This window comes from Miniopterus natalensis, chromosome 4, assembly GCF_054644295.1.
Source record: "Miniopterus natalensis isolate mMinNat1 chromosome 4, mMinNat1.hap1, whole genome shotgun sequence".
NCBI lineage: Eukaryota > Metazoa > Chordata > Mammalia > Chiroptera > Miniopteridae > Miniopterus > Miniopterus natalensis.
In genome coordinates this window covers 73025504-73045700 of record NC_142084.1, presented here as the reverse complement: position 1 = coordinate 73045700, position 20197 = coordinate 73025504, and the positions used below count along the sequence as shown (strand labels likewise).

Below are 20197 nucleotides of genomic sequence, written 5' to 3'. Positions count from 1 at the left end.
GAGCGTCGGCCTAGGATCCAGGCAATCGGGACTCGATTCCCAATCAGGGCACATGCCCGGGTTGTAGACTGCAGCCGATCAATGACTCTCTCATCATTGATGTTTCTGTCTCTCTCTCCCCCTCTCCCTTCTCTCTGAAATCAATAAAAATATATTTTTTAAAAAATAAAAATAAAAATAAGAAAACATATCCTCGAGTGAGGATTAAAAAAAAAAGTTTTTGAGGGGAAAGTTTTCAAATACTATCCTATTTTTAGCAATTCTGTACTTTTTATTTTAATAGTGAGCTACACTGGTCTGGGCAGACTTTCTCCCTCTTCTGTAAAGGCTGCAGAAGACCTTTACAGGTGTAACAGGACCTTCCCTAAGAACCTGGAGGAGAAGACGCCCCAGTCCGGTCCTCGCCATGCTCAGGGCGGTTTGGGACACCCCTCCGCGTTGGCTGCAGAAGGCGAGAGAGTCCCGGAAGCTGGTGCTGGTGGTGGTGTTTGTGGCTCTGCTCCTGGACAACATGCTGCTTACTGTGGTGGGTACGTCTGGGGTCTTGGTGTCGGGGGTAATTTGCTCTGGGTCCGGCAACACACCCTCCTCTAGCTTTCAGCAGTGAATGGACTTGAGAATGTTTCCTATCATGCTTGAAACAGCACGGAGGTTGCGGGGAATTGGAGGAGACAGCAGGAAAAGGAGTCTGGAGCTTGCCAACCATTGCTGAAAGCTCCAGAGGTTCAAAGAGAAGGAATTCAGAGAGTGTCTGACCAAAAAACAGGCTGACTAGAGCAGAACTGGCATTCCTCCCTCCCCATGCTATCTTCCCAAGGTGCTAATGACTCCAAGTGGCCTCTGGGACAGTGAGCCTCTTCTCACTGTTGCCTTCCCAGCTTCTGCTCCACCAAAACAACATACTTTGTATGGCTATTGATCTTTATATCAAAACCCACCATCAGACTTCTGCTTTTTTTTAGTTGGTAGTCTACTCATCTTTACATTTGGTTATGCCAGTTCTAAATGGGTGCTAATATGTTGCCCTTCTTGGGTGTACACTCTTAAGCAAGAAGCTTTCTGAGACAAATTGTTAATCCAATATAGTCCATTCTCATCATTCATAGTAGTTATGCTCTCTAAAGTAGCTGCAAACACTGAATTTAGCCAACACTGAATCATTACTCCTAGGGGAACTAAATACACACACATCCCATATAGATTATAATCTTAAATCCTAAAAACATATATCCTGGTATATTCTATTTTTTAAACTTTTTAAATTGTTCAGTTACAGTTGGCGTTTAATATTATAATACTTCCAAGTGTACAGCATAGTGCTTAGACATTTATATAACTTACGAAATGATCCCCCTCTAAGTCTAGTCACCTGGCATTATACACAGTTATGACAATATTTCTGACTATATTCTCTGTGCTGTACTTTACAACCCCATGACTATTCTGTAACTATCAATTTGTACTTCTTAATCCCTTCAATTTTTTCACCCAGCTCCCCAAACCTCTTCCTACCTGGCAACCATCGGTTTGTTCTCTGTATCTATGGGTCTGTTTTCTATTTTCTTTACAAAAGAAAAAACAAGGTTTGGAGTGTTAAGTGCCTCTCTGAGGCCAGCTCACTCACAGGTGCCAGAGTTGGGATTTGAGCTCTGCCCAACTGCCCCAGAGCTGGGGCTTCTTGCCCGACACTGGCCTGCTGTTCCTGTCTCCATGCTCTGCCATCTCTGCCTGAGAGCAGAAATAAAAAGGCAGAGCCCGCCTAGTCAACCTCAGCTGGGAAAATGAGCATCTGGTGACAAAATTTTCCCCTCTCTCTGTACATATATTCAAGAAAAATTATGACAGCTCCGCAAGTGTTGACTTTGTGATCACAAATACATTTTAGCCAGTAGGCGAATTAGTCCATATGGGATCTCTGATGATGAGGCCCAGTTGTATGATAGTTAGGATTTAGGTACTTTAGCTAATAGCATAACTTGGGGGGCACAATCTTTTAGTGGGCTTCAGGTCATGTCAGTTAGAAACCTGCCTTGAGCATGAAACTGAACCTCATAGCAATGACCCTGGACCCACTAGTGGTAAAAAGACAATGTGTCCTTAGCCCTTACCACTTGTCCTTCTTGACTTTCAGTGCCCATTGTGCCCACCTTCCTATATGCCACAGAATTCAAAGCAGTCGACCCTTCCCTGTTCCCCGGCACCACCGCAGCTTCCCGGCACGCCCTCGCTTCTCCTGCCTTTTCCACTGTCTTCTCCTTCTTTGACAACAACACCATGGCTGTGGAAGAGAGTGCGCCCAGCAACACCGCAAGGACAAATGGCACTTCTGGCACCATCCCCCCTGCAGTCACAGGAGTCATCTCATCCCATAAAAACAACTGCCTGCAACACACAGAGTTCTTGGAGGAAGAGAACATACGAGTCGGGGTCCTGTTCGCTTCAAAGGCCCTGATGCAGCTTCTTGTCAACCCATTTGTGGGGCCTCTCACCAACAGGTATATGCGTGGGTGCCCAGGGGCTCAGGAATAAGAGAATGGGCTGAGGTACTCCAAAGGTGGTTAGAAGGGAAAAAGAAACTCTTTCGTCTGCACCCCAGGACAGTCAGCTGCTAGAAAAGCTGGTTACCCCAAAGGATAGCATGATGTTGAAGAAATGCCATGGGCTTCGGATATTCTTAGTGATGTAATGACTAGAGTACCAAGAAGAGAACCAGTGAAGAGAAGTACACCATTCACGCTTTTTCAGTGCCCTAGAGCATGGCTCCCATAGGGTAAGATGGGAATGGGACAGGCCTATTGTGATCTAGAGCACTGGCTTCTTAGCAGGTGTGTTTGGGATTATCTTGATGTTCCAAAGGGGTATGCGCTCTGAGGAGGCTAGCCTTTCTGGAAAAGAAGGTTTGGGCCCTGGTCTGTGGGTAATTGTTCATGTTCGTTTATTTGCTTATATACATTCACGTGTCATGTCCATTCTCCACACCTGCATTCAGAGACGCATTTTACCATGTACTCAAATAACTGAGTTTCTTTTCCTAGTTACATGAAAACATATCGTCCAGGTATCTGGATGCCTCCTGGAACTGTATCTTTTTTTAAATTCCCTTTTAGGATTGGATATCACCTCCCCATGTTTGCTGGCTTCATTATCATGTTTCTGTCTACAGTTAGTAAGTAACTTGCTTCCTCTTTTCTTCCTCTCCCCGATTGCCCTTGATTTTATCACGGGCACTGCGGGAAGCGAGCAGGGCCAAGCTGGCCAAGTGCCTATGAGAGCGAGTGTTTGGTCTGGCAACCGGAGCAGCAATGGCAACGGTCTAGCTGGAATTTGTGTATTCTGCTCTAGGAGAAGACACTTCATTTCCTTCAGCTGCGGAAAATCGTGAAGGCTGTTTTACTGGGTCTGCTCTAGCGTGTGTGCTTGTGTGTGTGTGTATCAGTAAACCCTTGAGTGAGTTCAGAACAAACCTTGTATCTTTGGAAAGAGGTCATATTGGAAAATTCGACCATTAAAGGTTAGGAAATGTTCTAACTTAGGAAAATAAATTTGCTAAAGAAACAGGAAAAAGAAAGACAAATAGTCTATCCGGTAACTGATAAATGTTCCTGATTAAATGGAGATGGGATAAGAACAGTAAGTGAGAAAAAAACAGGTCTGGAAATTGACCCTGAGAATTAAAATAAAGCAGGACCAAATGGGGTGGGATTCATACAGGGGAGGCAGCCTGTGGCCCCACTGGTGGCTCCTGGTGCCTCTGCAGACTCTCTGACCCGAACCACAGACCTCCTGTGCCTCCTGCTTTTTTATTGCTTCTCCTCAGGTGTTCCCTTCCAACACAGGGCTGGACACCTACCAACCAGTGCTTAGTGAGAGGTTGTCTCCTTCAGGGCAGAAGGCTGCCAAGTGCAGGCGCTGGATGGCGTTCTGTCTCAGAACTGCAGCGTACTTGCATCAAAGAAAATAAAGATACTCAAGTTAGAAATGTTTATTGAACTTCTAGAGGCTCAGCCTACACTAAACTTTAAATTAAAAATGAATAATTTGCGCTGTTCTGCCAAATGAGACGTAATTCATTCCATAAGAGTTGATGGCAAAATTCACTGAAGGAATGTCAAGTATAAAAAGGCACGTTTTCAGTCCCCAGGGCTTTATGATGCCATTGCCAAACAGAAAGAGTTTGTCCACCCAGCGCGAGCAGAGCAAAACCCTAAACACCGAGAATGGCAGTAGAGAAATATTGGCTATGTTACTGTGAATGGCACCCCCAGGAGAATGGGGAGCTAAGGCTTAAAGGCCCAAACTCTCTGACGGCGTGCACATTACAATTATATAGGGCAAAATCACAGGTCACCGCGGGTTAGGGGGCTCAGGATCATGCTGGGAGCTGATTGGTCGGAGGTGAGGTAAGAGTAATAAATCATTTCTTGGGAAAGGATATAGGAAGAACCAACCTTGAACAGATTGGAAATCAGAAGGCCTGGGAGAGGGCACTGGAGGCCACGCAAGGAGAGACCAAGCGTGTGCATGTTTGGGAGACAGTGTGATCATGTCGGGAAGGAGTGGGAGATTATAAGACATAAACAAGCAAAGGCCTCTGTAATAAATGGGCAGCGGGATTTCAAGTCTGCTGATGCAGACACTCTGGGAGGGAGCCTTTGTCTCTCCGGGCCTTTGCCCTGGAACTGGAGGTGAGACATGTCTGCACTTACCAGCCTTACCACCAGCACCCTGTAATTTAGTTTTTTATAACATATTTCTCTTTGGTTCTCAGTTTTGTGTATGTTAGTCTCTAGTAGACCAAATCTCTTCAAGGGCATGAACTGAATGTCTCTTTAGTTTACATCTGCTAAGAGACTAGCACAGCTGCCTGCTCAGCATTGCTTAGTAAACACTCACTGATTTGATCTGGCTAACAGGTCTTCCATTGTAAGGTAAGGGGAAGGATCCGATTGGATAGCAAGGTATTACTTTAATATCTACCCAATGCCTATGGCCCTTCAAGTACACGTAGCTTTTTATCTCCATCCTTCAGATAACCCACTAGGGCCCAACAATGGCAAAGGTCAAATCTAGGTGTTGAGTATGGAGGATCCAGAAGTAGGGTGGAAGGACAAGTTCCCAGTCCAGGGCATTGGACTTCATAGACAGCCTGATTCCAGTGGACAGAATGTTGGAGGTTGAGCTTTGGGCAAGAAATGTGGAAATCCAGCCTTCCATCTCCCGCGTGGTGAATCTGTTTATGTTTCTGTGCTTCCTCAGTCTTCATACCAATTAAAATGCAGTCCTGATGAAGGGTGGGAGATCAGAAAGACAGCTCCAAGAACAGGGAGCAGTGAGCCTGCTTAAGACATATGCATAATGGCTCATCTTTGTAATATCACGGGCAGGTTTTCTGGTGGCCAGGGAACAAAGGCAATTTGCTAACTGGAGCGTTCTTGCTTTTCTCTTTCCCCAGTGTTTGCTTTTTCTGGTACGTATACACTGCTCTTTGTGGCTCGAACCCTTCAAGGCATTGGATCTTCATTTTCATCTGTTGCAGGTAACACCGACATCTTACACACACACACGCACACACTGCCTCGTTTACCATCTCTTACTACCGTCAGACCCTATTATACAATTTATATGAAAAAATTAAAGAAAATATCCTGGAAGGCAGAAATTGGGATTCAAAACCAAGATAATTCTGGAGTTGCTGGCAGTGCCTATAAATTCCTCAGGCTGACATGACTTCCTCCGATAATGTTCAGATGCAGCTAGCTCAGGCCAGAGCAAGCCCGAGGTAAAACAATAAAGCCAAGCCTTTACTTAAGGCCACTCTGTGGTCTTTTCTCTGTCCCCTCTTACCATTTTATAGTAACAGTAATGTTAATACTGCCAGTAACACCCTCACAGTTTGCAAAGTGTTATCAAGTACAATATGAATGTAATCCTTTGCCGTTTTACATGAGTGAACAGACATGAGAGCCCAGTCCATGCTCTCTTCCAGGTATTTGATACTTTCCTACTTCTCCTCGGGCTCCCCCGTTAAATAGAGCAGTGCTCTGTGTTTGTAGGTTTTCCCTTCCTTGACCTAGTCTGTATCTATTTATCCAGGGAAATGTGCTAGGAAATGATAAGATGATATGAAATACTACGTCGTAGGACAATGGTATTCTGTGTCCCCTTCCCAGAGACTTGCACTTCCAACAATATTCTGAACAAAGGGAATGAGCAATGTGGGAGTTTGGGGGAATAGTGGGGAAATATTTGTAAAATGCTATGGGCTAAGTTTTGCAAAACCCCTGAAGCTGAAACTCTAGCTAAGATGATCCCTGATGATATAATAAGGTGAAGGCCAGGAACCCTGTGAGAGAGGCAGGCAGAGAGCTCCTGCATGCTGACTCCATCTGTTACCTCCTTCAGGTCTTGGGATGCTGGCAAGTGTCTATACTGACGACTATGAGCGAGGTCGCGCTATGGGAATCGCCTTGGGGGGCCTGGCTTTGGGAGTGCTGGGTAAGTGGCATTGGCCCCAGATCTAGAGTTGTAGGGTGGGGGTACTGCAGACTCTCTGAAGATGGCTCCAGGAGGCAGGGGTTCCTAAGGTCATGGAAGACAATATTTTCCCTCTTTTTCTGTCCAATCATGTTTTGAGTCCTTATGAAATTTTGCCCTGGGAAGGTGAAATCCCTTTTCCTTTAAGAAGCTGAATAGCCCTTGAGGTCCTGGAAATGGTCCAGAAACCTAGTCTATTCAAGGGAGTGACTATCCCCATGTTAGCAGCCACTGCCTCACTTCTGCTTCTGCACATGGCCAGCTTTCAACAGTAGAACATGCTTTGTCAGATTTTGTACTAAATGCATTACAGACATAATCTTCAATTCTCAGCACCATGCTGCGACGGAAGGATGATTGCCCCTGATATAGAGATGAGAAGAGGGAAGGTTAGATAGTCATCCAAGGTCACACGGCCAGGAAATGCCAGAACAAGGATATAGATGCAGATTTTCTGGACTCGAATCCCAAATGTGAAACCATAAGGCTGTCCTTTCTTTGAGGTTCATCCCTCTTATGGTTTAATTGACTAGTCTGACAAGCCACATACTTTTACTGAGCACTTATTACATATCAACCACAATGCTAACACAGAGGGGGTATCAGTAAGAAGCCTCAGACATGGTTCCTGCCCTGTAGGAGCTTGTGAGCTAATTGGGGAGAAGTCTCTTCCCTGGCTCGTACCCCACCCTCTGCCACCACAGGAAAGAGATGGAACAAAACCTCTGCTCCTTGTTAGTACCCACCTACCCAAACACCCAAGCTAAAACCACTGGGTCCCTGTCTCCTTTCTCTCCTCTCACTCCCAAATGAGTACACCCATTGTGTTCTCTACAGCCACTCCCTCAAGGTCAGCTCCTCATCAGGTCTCAGTTGCAATATGGCACCAGCCTCCTGCCTGACTCCTTGCACAGTCTTTCCTTCCTCCAAGGTGCTCCAGAGGAAGCTCCCTATGCCCAGAGCTGGCAGCATTTCTCCCCTGCTACAAAGCACTGATGTTTCTCCCCAGCCTTCAAGGCCAAGTAGATGCTTTATCTGGATATATGGGGCCCTTAACTATTTGGCTTCAACCTTCCCTGCCTCTACTCTTCCTCTCCCAAATACTCATACCCTAGTAGAGTTGATTTTTTTGTATTTCTTCTCCAACCACACTCTCCTTTCTGACACCTCTGTCTTCTTTACACATGACCCTTCCCCACCAGTATTATCCACCTGACAAAGCCTGTGTGGCTTCCCGAACTCACTCCACTGTGCTCACACAGCTCTTTGTAGATGGAGCCTTTACTGTTGAACTTACTTTTTATCATGTTCTAATTACTTGGGTTGTCCCGCCCACCACCACCATGCTCCTTTCCTCCACTAGAATGTGAAGACCTTGGAACCAGGTCTTCTTCATCTGAGTCCCCAGAGCCTCATGTGGAGCTCAGCCCCAAGTAGGCCACAGTACACATTCACTGGTCCATGCGGATAAGTCACACTGGCTGGGAACTGGCCTTCATCTCTGCAATCTGGGCCTGCTTTGCCTTTGCAGTGGGAGCTCCCTTTGGAAGTGTGATGTATGAGTTTGTTGGGAAGTCTGCACCCTTCCTCATCCTGGCCTTCCTGGCACTGCTGGATGGAGGTAAGTCACCAGACAGGTGATAGTCCCGGTCAGGTTGGGAAAGCATTGTGCTGTGGTGTCAGTCTTGACATGTTTGAATGGATCAAGGACTGCCCCATCCTAGGAAAGAATGAAGAAACTTAGGGAGCTAGGTCTACATGTGATAGAGTGGCAGCAGTGTGGCTGCTATTGGAGCCTCCAACGAGTTGGTGGATAAACTGGAACTGTCTCTCTCCCTCTTTCTTTCTTAGCACTCCAGTTTTGCATTTTACAGCCTTCCAAGTTCTCTCCTGAGGTAAGTAGACACCAAGCCCCATTGCCAAGAGATATATAGAATGGCTACGGGCAGTGATCCAGGCATCCCTAGATCATCCCTGTCAAACCACAACAAGAGAGGTGAAGGGGAATGGAGTCGGGGGATGTGAGAATTGTACTTTGATTCCCAGATAGGGTCATATTTAGGGTAGTGTGTTGGGGGGGGTGTGGGAATCTGTCTTGATATTGGACAAAGGTGGAGGAAGGGCCTTATGAAGACTCAAAGAAACCTTATAGAATACACACACACACACACATATACATATGTATACACACATACATACCTATATATGGCCATGCACTGCATAACAATGTTTTGGTCAACAACAGACTGCATATACAATGGTGGTCCCTTAAGATTATAATTGAGCTGAAAAATTCCTATCGCCTAATAACACTGTAGCTGTTCTGCCATCATAGCCACGGTAATGTTGTAGCTCCCAGTGTCACTCATGTGTTTGTGGTGTAAACAAACTTTCCGGGCTGCCAGTTGTATGAAAGTATAGCACATACAATTATGTGCAGTACATTACAATAATGATAACAGACAACTATGTCACTGGTTTATATACTTACTATACTATACTATTTATCATTACTTTAGAGTGTACTCTTTTTTTTTTTTCAATCCTCACCCCAGGATATTTTTACCATTGCTTTTTGTAGAGAGTGGAAGGGAGAGAGAAGCATTGATGTGAGAGGGACACATCGATTGGTTGCCTCCCACAAGAGCCCCAATTGGGGCTGAGGATGGAGCCTACAGCTGAGGTACGTGCCCTTGGCTGGAATTGAACCCAGGACCCTTTAGTCCGCAGGCCAACACTCTAGCCACTGAGCCAAACTGGCCAGGGCTAGAGTGTACTCTATCTACTTATAAAAAAGAGTTTGCTGTACAACAGTATGCTGTGTTACACCAGCAGCGGCCTCATATATCTCCTGTTTACTGAGTCTCATGTTTGCATGATTTTCTCTTGTGCTTAATTTAATTTTGTGTTGCTTTGTACAATAACATGCTGTACATGCTTGTTGACTAGGAGCAGTAGGCTGTACCATATATCCTAGGTGTGCAGTAAGCTATCCTGTGTAGGTTTGTGTAAGTGCACTCTATGGTGATCACACAAAGACAAAATTGCCTAATCACATTTTTCAGAATGCACCCCTGTTGTTAAACAGTATATGACTATATATATATATATATATATATATACACACACACACACACACACATACATACAGTCATGAGTTTAATATATGTATTTAATACACAGGGTATGGCAAAAGTAGGTTTATAGTTGTGAGCACATGAAACAGTTTATTCTTGTATTATTATTTATTAATTATTGTATTATTTTCCATATGAATATATATATATATTCAGAACCAGGAAGGAGACAATGACCTTAGGACTTGTACATTCATAGTTATAACATCCCAGAGCCAGAGAAGACCTTAGACGCCATCCAGGCAACCTCTCTCCCAAGATCATCCTTACAGACCATCATTCTGTCTCAGTTAAATATCGGAGTTGGTATTTTTCTGACTCCAAGCCAGAGATGGCTCTGGGAAATCCATATCAAACCAGGAAGGAAGGAAGATAAAAAATACAAAAAACATGGGAAAGTTTATTCTAAATACCTTGGCTTTATAGCCAAGTCAGACCAAAGTGTGGGTGACCTGGGAACCCACTACTTGTGATTGGCATCTGAAGTTGGGGCAGCCTTGAGGGACTGAGCCCTTACCCTGTGGGGTCTGTGCTGACTCCAGGTCTGTACATTCTCAGATTCTGTGAAAACAGGAGAGATTTATATACTATACAAATGGAAGTTTTTGTTGTCCATGTTCTCAGAGTGCCAAGGGGACTCCCCTCCTTACACTTCTCAAAGACCCTTATATCCTGGTGGCTGCAGGTAAGCTGACAATACCCCCCTCGGGTTGGGTGAGTCCAGACTTCAGGGCAGCCACTGCAGCTCACAGAACTGTCCCCCCAGGATCCCTCTGCTTTGCCAACATGGGAGTGGCCATACTGGAGCCCACACTGCCCATCTGGATGATGCAGACCATGTGCTCCCCTGAGTGGCAGCTGGGTAAGTGACCTTGGTCCCCAACTCAGGCTTGAGCAGAGGTGTGTCCTCGGGACCTTTCTCGAGTAATAGAAAAGCATCACTAGGTCCAGGTCTTCAAGGTCACAGACAGACAATGTGCTTCCTTCATAGAATTATCTTCCAATTCTCACCTGCAGCCCAAGGAGGACAGGGTAGGAGGGGTTGACAGGGCTATGGAGCAACAGTTTCCTGTGTCGTAGAACCATTAATGATTTCTAGTCAGAGGACCTAGGTTTTCATTTCTATTGATTGGCTATGCAAACTGCGCAAATCAGAGACTTTCTGAACATCACTTCTCTCATCTCCAAGATAGGCATCAGAATATTATCTAGTTCAAGGGTAATTTGAGGAATAAATGGAAGTCTTGTACCTGTAGAGCATTCATATGCACCACCATTACCATCCACATTTTCTCTCTTCGACTCCCCTTCCCCCACATTACTTTTTTTTTTTGCTATCTTTTCACCTCTAAAAAGTAGTTTATGGAATATGTTCTGTGGCCCTCACCTAGGGAAGGTGCTGGGCTCTGTACCCCAGTGGAGAGCTCTGGGCCCAGGAGAGAGGCCTCCAGCCTCTGCTCTGAGGACAGATGTCCTTGTGACCCATCTGAGCTTAAAGAGGAGGTGCTGGCCCTTTCCAGGAAGCCTGAGGACAGGGACAGAGAAGTCTACGTGCAAATCACTCAGTCACTGCAGGGAGGAGAGGCTTCTGGGGCCAGAGGGGAAGCCGATAAGGACCTGATACTGCTCAGCAAGCAATAAAAAGCACTAAATCTAATTTTTCAGGGGACGATTCTAAGCAAGGCTCCCAGCCCCAAATTGAATTTTCCTGGCCTGCAGCTGCCCCTGGCCATGACAATTAATTGTGTTAGTCAGTGCTCGGTGCCAGCCAGCATCCCCTGCCCTGAGGCTCTGGCTGTGTAGGTGGGAGCCACGGCTCAAAGGGGCCCTTCCCCAGGCTTCCCTACCCAAAGGAGAGGATATTAAAAGCAAACCAGCATCCAGCAGTAACTGGTGAATTGTTGACTTTGGACTTAATTGTAATCGGCACTGTAGTTTCTATTAGGCAGTGCCGTTGCCCCGTGGTAGTAGAGGCAGAGTGGCAGGTGAGGCCTGAGGAAGCTCACAGGCTGATTTCACACACTCCCCAGAGCTCAAGGACGCTTTGTCTTCCTCCATCCTTTACTGCAGTCCTCAGTGCCATCTGTCTCAAACTGCCTGGAAAGCTTGTTAAAACTCAGATATCTGGGCCCCACCCAGCAATTCAGTGAAACAAGTTTGCGTTCCTAGTAAGTTTCCAGGTGGTGCTGAGATGGCCTCAGTGACCACACTGAAACATATTGCTCTAAATGCAGAACACCTCTCACCTGTTGGGAATAAAGGATGAGGCTTTGGGAGGGATTGTCATCTGTGACTGAGCTCTCTCTAATGTCCCACGTGCCTGCTGCTCTCACTGAGCAAGCAGCGAGTGGAAGGAAAGCTCAGGCTTTGGAAGCAGGCCCGCCTGGTGGCGTCTTACTGGTTGTAACTTTGGATAAGTTTCCTAACCTCTTGTGAATTCCACTTTTTTTATTTGTAAAAAATGGAGCTGCTTTTCAGAGTTGTTTTCAGGATTAAATGGATCTATGAATTATAAAAGGATTCACACCACACATGGAATATAGGATATACTCCATAAATTAAAATCATTACTGTTTTCGTAATTGTTTTTGTTTAAACCATGTTGACAATTACAACTATGTGTAATCCCCACTCCTTGAAGATGTGCTGTGAAAAGCAGGTGTGTGTCTATGGACATACAGTCTGGGACACCTATTTTGCACAAGATGCCACTGAAATGCAAGCTATTACCGGGTCCTAAAGAACAAGCCACTCTAAGGAAAACCTCATTTAGAAAAGTGCGCATGATTCAAAATGACATTAAGAGCATGATCTGGGAGGCTAGTAGGCTTCCTAGAGGAACTGGTTTCCAGATAATCAGGTAAACAGTTGAGCACTTATAACTTCTAATTTTTTAAAGCAATTAAGCATAAACAAATGGATACAGTTTGAAACAGATGGCCACACTGTACAGGTTGACTAGGCAAATCCACTGAGGTATATACTTCACTTCCACCCACAGAAGAGAATATTAAAAGCAAACAAGCTATCAGCCTAACTGGTGAATTGTTGACTTTGGGTTTAATTGTAATCGTCACAACAGTTTCTAGGAGGCAGCACTGTTTCCTCTCAGTACAGGCTGGTGAGACCCACGGAAACTCACACTGCTGATTCCAAGTAGTCCCTTGTGCCAGAGCCATCTGGCTGCCACACTGGTGGTGTGGGTGGTGGAAACACCTGGAGGCGGAGTGAGAAGGCCTGGGTCCAAGTCCTGACCCTGTTTCTCACCAGATGATACTAATTAAGGCCAGTGCTCAGAGGGTACTTAATCTGTGGCAGGAGCTATGCAAAAATGGTTGATATGCATCATGTCATTCAAGCCCCTCAGCCAGCCTACCTAATAGGAATTATTATTATCCCCAAAGTTCAGAGGTTTCTTAGTCTGACCCAGTTTCCCATTACCCTCCCAAACCCTGGGCCTTATGGAACTGCCTGTCATGGGCAAGGTCCCAGCGCCCTCAGCCTCTTCTCTGTGCATGTCCTTCATCTCCTTGACCTAACTGAAACCTGGATGATTCCTGAGAACACGGTTTCATGCAGACCTCTTGGTGAAAGTCCATGTTCCTCCTTTGCTCTCCTTTGCTGCTTCTGAATCATTTCTTCTTCATTCTCCTGTGAAGACGGCAACTCCTTTGAAGATCGTGTCGTTAAATTATACCACCCACCCCTCTTCATTGCAATCATCCACCAGCCCCTTAGTTATCCCTCCTCATTCATTAAACACCTGGCTCGGTTCTTTTTCACCTCTACTCCTGTCACCGTTTTTGGTGACTTCGATAGCCAAGTGGATAACCCTTTAACATCTTGGCCTATTCCTTAATCTACTCTTTTGCAATGATCTTTTTCTCTTCACCACCTTAACCAATCAAACCTTTATATAATCTTGACCTTGGCATCACCATTAATCATATCACCTCTGAATCTCCATTCCAAGCAGTCCAGTTACCACCTTACGTATCCCCTGCTCAGGTACTCTAGTAGCCCCCTATCAACACATTTTGGCCACTTTGAGATCACTACTGGCCGCAGTCCTTGCTCTGTTTCCATCACCACTCACATCTTCATTTCTTCCTTTACTCAGCTTGGATCCCATCACGCCGCTCCTTTGCCCACTCTTCCCCTGGGCTTGTCACCTGGCAAAGCCTTGATTCTGGCTACGCCCATCTGGTTGCCAGCAACTTGTCTGAACACAAGTAGTGAAAGATGCAACCACGCTGTTGGTCTCACCTTAGATTTAGGGCCGCTATAATCATTTTTTAAAATTTATTTTTATTTATAGTTGGTTTTTACACCGTCCAACAATCTTTCCATAAGTCCCCTAGTTGTGTTCTCCTTCCCACTTTCCAAACTCACTATTTTACACTTCTCCATTCAGACCTCTTATACAACCGCATCCCTTCACCTTTGTCATTCTCAACTCCCAGTCATTGAGAAATGGAAGAAATGAGAAGGGAGCTCACACGCTTCCATCACTAGGCGTACTCACTGCCTGCACCTGTGCACATCACTGCCTTCTCTTTATGGCTGAAGCGTCTCAGCTCCTAGAGAAGCCCAAACTCCTTTTGTTCCCTTTTCTCCTGGATTCTGTTCCCTCTCACCTACTCCATTGGCTGCTCATTTCCCCCTTTCCTGTATCCTTCCTCTCTGCTAACTTTTAAAGGTAGGATGCCTCAGAGCCTCAGACCTTAGGTTTCTCTTCTTTTCTACCTGGGCTTTGGTAGGTAAGCCCAGCCGTTCCCATGGCTGTAAGAACCATGCGTAAATCAGTTAGTTGAACGTATCTGTGTTGAGGGTCTTTGGAACTCTAGACTTGTGTGCCCAACTGCCTGATGTCTCCAGTTGGACATCTGATAGGTCTTTCAAGCTTTTCATGATCCCTCCAAGCTCTTCCTTCTTTTCCAGTCTCCAGCCACCCAGTTCATTAAGGCAAAAACCTGGGAGTCATCCTTGATTTCTCTCTTTCCCCCACTCCTATGCCTGTACCCAATCCAACAGAAAACTCCACTGGCTCTACCTGCAAAATGCCTCCCACTTTATTCACTTCTGCATAGTGACTTCTGAGCTGAGGCATTATCTCTTTTCTCCTGGGTTCTTCAGGTAGTCCTTTGGCTTCCACTCTTGTCCCATGAAGCCATTCTCCTAACTACAAACAGGGACTTTAAAAAAACAAATCAGAATATGTCATTCCCCTCCAAAACTTCCCATTCCATTTCCAGGCATATAGGATCGGGAGGTGTGGGACCCTATGTCATCTGCTCTGGGTTTCATGAGGATCTCCAACCCACAAAACACACTGGTTTGCAATCCTTGAAGGTAATAGGGGGACTTCACTGTCTTGTAGGAAGCAAGGTGTTTTAGAGTAAACAGGCATGTCCTGAGATGCAGTCCTGTGTCTTTCTACAGGTCTAGCTTTCCTGCCTGCCAGTGTGTCCTACCTCATTGGCACCAACCTCTTTGGTGTGTTGGCCAACAAGATGGGTCGGTACGTAGACTGGGAATCTGGGAAGAAAAAGAGGAATGTAAGGTAGGACAGCCTTTTGAGGTTGTCCCTGCACCTGGGATGAGGAACAACTTCTCTGAGGTTGAAGGTTTAGGACAAATACACACAGACTAAGACTGCCCACTGGGAGCATGGGGGTGCATAGGTGGTGAGGGCTATAAAGAGGAAGGGTGGTCCTGAGCTGGTTGCTATAGATGTGGCAGTGAGTGTTTGAGGGACAACCTATACTTTCCAGATGTTTGTTGTCCAGTTGAAGAGATAAAATAACCCCACAGAGATCAGGTATAAAAAAAGCAGTACTCTGGGTCAGTGGTTGCCAAACTGTGTCCCACGGATCCCTCAGAGGCCACCAAGGGTTGGGGGCTAAGAGCTCTGAGTGTGGACCCTTTTCCTCCATTACAGCGAGAATAGCTTTAATTTTATCTTTGTAGTTCAGCATATAGATTTTTAAAATGAGTTTAAACACCACTGCTGTAGGAAATCAGAGAATGAAAGAAGTTCATTGTTGTTTTTTTCTTTTTGTTTTTTGTGGTTTCTGAGATGGATCTTGAGACCAAATAAAATATGAATAGGAGAGAGGTTGTCTGAATTGGAAAACAGGGAGAATTAAGTTTGAGCATGACTTCCAAGGGGCCAGTACCCTCTCAGTCAACTGGTTCCTCTTCTAAGGGAACGGAGAATAGTTCCCATTGCACCTCCTCCACTTCTACTATGGAAAGAGGCATGGAGCCAGGGAAGAGATTAGGGAAGGAAAGGACAGAGAAAGGGCTCACCTGGGTACAAACTGGTCATGTAGAGATGCATTTATCTTCTGATGTCCAACGGGGTTCCTGGGATCAGGTGTGGTAGGACTAGCCGTTGTGGTGGTGACGAGGTGGTAGGTGGAAGGGATCTCTCCCTTTGGCACTATTTAATGACAGCTTTTTTCCCCCAGGTGGCTTTGCTCCCTGATTGGCATGGTGGTAGTAGGTACCAGCTTGCTTTGTGTGAGTATAATAAGGTCTGGTTGAGAGAGACGCCCAGATATTTAAATACCACTTTCCTTTAAAATGAGCAGAGGATTGACTTGGCAAGCACTGCGAGAAAGCCCATTTCTGACATACGTAGGAATTGAGCACTGAGAGAGATGCCATCAGGCATCCCATTGGAGAGAGGGAAGGCTGGAGTCAGAGGTCTAAGTCTCTGTGTATGGGCATATGAAGCAATACATGTTGGTATCAATTTATGGAGCCAGGAAGATGGTGCATTTTATGCCTTCATTTATTCATCCCACCTTGACAGAACCCCATAAGCCACTAGGTCAACCACTATCTGCGCCTCAGCCTCCAGCACCAGAATATTAGATAGAAGAAGAAAGAAGGGCTTTTCCATTTTCAAGGGCCCCTTCAAGCTCTCTGAGCCCTCATTGTCTCGTCCCCGTAATGGAGATCATAAGCACTCCTACAGGGTTGCCAAGGTACTCCGCATAGAACACAGCAGTGTCTGGCATATAGTGTGTCCCAGGGAATCTTAGCCAATACTATTAATAAGATATAAATACCCCCTGAGGAATCTTTCCCAAAGTTATTATCAACCACTAACATCTAAGTGGTACATTAAACCTCTGAGAGGTGAGTGTGTTGGGGTAGCAAGTTTGGGTGACAGATGCCCAGGGAGGAAGGTGAGGAACCACCAGACGAGGAAAGGGAGGCTCCCGTGGATGGCAGGGCGGGCGGGAGAATGAGCTTCACAGACTTGCTGGTGTGGCACCAAGCCATGGACCTGCTTACGGGTAATTGGTTGTTGGTATCTCCTCTCTCTCTTGCTTCAGTGGCTACCAGGTTAAGACTTCACCTAGGCCAGGGGGTGGAGAACAGGGAGGAAGAGCCCATACAACAGAAAAGGACCATGGTGATGATACGATGCAGTCACATCTGAGGTTCACACTTGATCTTGCCATCTATTAGCTCTGTAACTTTGGACAGGGCATTTGACCCAGCAGCACCGGCCTAGTTTCCGTATCGTTACAATGGAGGTAAAGAGTCTTCTTCATAAGGAGGTGTGAGGATCCAAATAGGTAGCATACGTGGCGCAGAGCACACGTGAGTGCCGTTCACGCGAAAACGCTTCTTATTTCGCTGCCCCCACAGGGCCCGGCTGGACTCCTGATGACCTCTCCCTCCTTTCCCACTGCAGGTTCCTCTGGCTCGTAATATTTTTGGCCTCATTGCTCCCAATGCAGGGCTTGGCTTCGCCATAGGTAAGAAGTGCCCTCAAAGGAAACAAGAGACCCTGAATGCTGGCTTTGCATCAGAGCAGAGGAGGGCCGTGGGAAGGCTGACCTGGAATGGGTGTCGTGTTGAGTGGGGGGACAGCAGGCCAACGCAGTGGACTAAAGGAAGGGGTAGCGAGGGTGCACTGACGGGGAGGCGACTGGGGGCATTGCTGACAGAGGTGTCCTGTTTGCTCTGACCACAGGCATGGTGGATTCCTCTATGATGCCCATCATGGGACACCTGGTGGACCTGCGCCACACCTCTGTGTATGGGAGTGTCTACGCCATTGCAGATGTGGCTTTTTGCATGGGCTTTGCTATAGGTATGTTGGTGGGGCAGAGGCGAGCACCCAGGACCTAGTGTCCCATTCTCCCTTTTCTACAGTTTACCAGCTGGGAGCTGGGAGGCTGATCCTCCCAGGGTTCTGGAGGTATTTGACCCTGGGACATCTTTTGGGTCACCTGCTGACCCCCCCATGGTGTCTTCTGCGTGATCAAGGCTCAGTAAACACTGGTGACTGATTTATTCCTCACAGGCCCATCCACTGGGGGTGCCATTGTGCATGCTGTTGGTTTCCCCTGGCTCATGGTCATCATCGGGGTCGTCAACATCGTCTATGCTCCTCTCTGCTGCTACCTGAGGAGCCCCCCAGCCAGAGAGGAGAAACTGGTAAGGGGCTCTGACTACTGCCAAAAAAAATCTTGTTTCTTTCCATGTCTCTCATTCCTTTTCATTCTGTGCTCTTACTTCCTCCCTCTTTAATCTCTTTCGGCTTTGCCATGTTTTCTGATCCCCGTTTCATATTTGTCTTTCCTTTGTTTTCCCTTCTATACATAACCACTTCCTCTCTTACACCAGGTGGTTAAGCAGGGTCCTAAGTAAACAAGGTAAGAGGGAAGTTTGTAAAGAGTTGGGAGCAGGGACCCATCAAAGGCATTTTATAGTTGCTGTCATTACTAGCAAAGCATGAGTTACCAAATTATCTCCCTAAAATGGATAGAATTCCACTGGGCTCGTTCGTTCATTCATCCATTCATTCATTCGTATCTACCATGATCCTTACCAGGTCATCTCTTAAAATACCAAAACCTCAGGGAGAGAACCACAACATATGATTTTAGTTAACAAGATACTTTCCTCTTACTGCAGCATGAGCACCCTGAGGGTGTGGTTGGGTTAGGGATGGATATAGTGGCTGCTGAAAGGAACAGTAGAAGAAAGGAAGGTCTGATGGGTAGGGAGGGTGCCAATTTCAGCTGTAGCCTGCACAACTGCTGTTAGGATTCAATTACAAGATATCAGATGTTTGTCTTGACTGGGGTGGCTACAGCTAGGTGCCTTGGAAGGCCTGTGCACCTACCTGAAGCAGAAAGAGGGTCCTGTGCTTGTTCCTGAGTCTTTCCTGAACAACCCTAGGCTTGGATGAGCTAGCTGGGAAGGGAGTGAGAAGACTGAGTAAAGATGTGCAGTGATTTGTCTTCCTACCTCTCCCTGCAGGCAATTCTGAGCCAGGACTGCCCCATGGAGACCCAGATACATGCAGTCCAGAAGTCCCCGAGGGCATTTCCACTGGGGGAGGACAGCGATGAGGAGCCTGGCAGTGAGGAGTAGCGGCAGAAGGTGGTCCCTGAGCCTGTCACACGTGGCTCTATGAGGCTCGAACTTCAGTGACCACCTCTTTCCCTGGAACCAGATTACCACGCTCCATTCAATAGGCTTCACTTCCCTCTCCCCTGGGTGTCTCTCAACCTCCCCTCCCACGGGTGCCAAACCAGGTTGTCTCCTCCCCTGTGTAACCCACCACTCTCCCTCCAGCTTTGATGCCCCAGGTGGCCCATCTTTGGTGGGAGGGCAGAGTGATGCTTTCTCCTAGGCTTCTGGGAGGCTGATTAAACTTGCGCTGTGACAGGTTCTGCAAGGGGTGACTCATTTCCTGGAGGCAGCAAGGAGCACAGTGTGCCCCTGAAACCAGTGGGGTGACTGACAAACCTCGTTTCATCTGTTGTCTCATTTTCTTTGGCATGTTCCCAACAGACTCTCAGGGTTTTGTGCCCTGAGTTTTCCCGGCTAGATTGAGAAAGCATCCTCAACATTGTACTGCTGCTAAATTGCCAGTTCGGGAAATCTTTTGCCTAGTGTTTAGTGGTTTTTTCCCTGTGGCAAAGACTATGGCTGATCATGTGACTTTTTTCTCAGTGAATGGAGGACTCTTTTCTTCATTACCAAATGGAAAGGAAAGAACCTGTTTCTCTTATGCTTGAGTTATTGGCATTCTCACTGCTTCCCCTGTGGGTTTCCACCTTTCCTAACCCTCTTAGACTCTAAGAAATAAAAGTAGGAAGACAGAAAAAAATCTACTAATCCCAAGATTTCATGGGAAGAAGTACAAAGCAGCTGCCCTAAAATCCTTCCCACTGGATTTCCCGAATCTTTCCTGAGGAAAGAATGGGGCATTGTTCACACTTGCCAATGAATGTTATTGCACAATTCAGACATGGCCAATTAGACGCTCTTTTATAGCAAAGGAAGTCTGTGGGCAAATACATCAGATACTATAAACATTTTTACTTTTTGCTGCTTTTTTGAAACAGTTATGGAGTGATGGGGTTTCAAAGAGATGGGAGACGTGGCACCCACTCTTAAGTAGCTTCCCACCTATTTGGGCAAACAGCATGTGCACAGTCTAACAATGATCAGTACTGTAAGTTAGTGTACGCTCTGTTCAGGGACAA

General features: G+C 46.3%; 1 protein-coding gene across 4 annotated transcripts; it reads left to right on the top strand.

The window, feature by feature from the left end:
* The first annotated feature begins 406 nt into the window (after positions 1 to 406).
* On the top strand, positions 407 to 19076 carry SLC18A1 (solute carrier family 18 member A1). Of its 4 annotated transcripts, XM_016210888.2 has the most exons (15): positions 407 to 530; positions 2132 to 2495; positions 3108 to 3166; positions 5453 to 5536; positions 6403 to 6495; positions 8066 to 8155; positions 8386 to 8429; positions 10296 to 10356; positions 10438 to 10533; positions 15114 to 15192; positions 16145 to 16196; positions 17386 to 17449; positions 17668 to 17787; positions 18001 to 18134; positions 18963 to 19076. In XM_016210888.2, the coding sequence occupies exons 1-15, from the start codon at positions 407 to 409 to the stop codon at positions 19074 to 19076; spliced, it is 1578 nt and encodes a 525-aa protein (XP_016066374.2). The 4 variants fall into 4 exon arrangements, with proteins under 4 accessions (XP_016066374.2, XP_087672186.1, XP_087672187.1 ...); XM_087816060.1 differs by lacking the exon at positions 5453 to 5536; XM_087816061.1 differs by lacking the exon at positions 10438 to 10533.
* Positions 19077 to 20197: the final 1121 nt, after the last annotated feature.

Coding starts and splice junctions, on each gene's coding strand:
- SLC18A1 (XM_016210888.2), top strand. CDS start 407: ATGCTCAGGGCGGTTTGGGACACCCCTCCGCGTTGGCTGCAGAAGGCG. Junction 3,167..5,452: donor CATGTTTCTGTCTACAGTTA/GTAAGTAACTTG, acceptor CTCTTTCCCCAG/TGTTTGCTTTTTCTGGTACG. Junction 18,135..18,962: donor CAGCCAGAGAGGAGAAACTG/GTAAGGGGCTCT, acceptor CTCTCCCTGCAG/GCAATTCTGAGCCAGGACTG.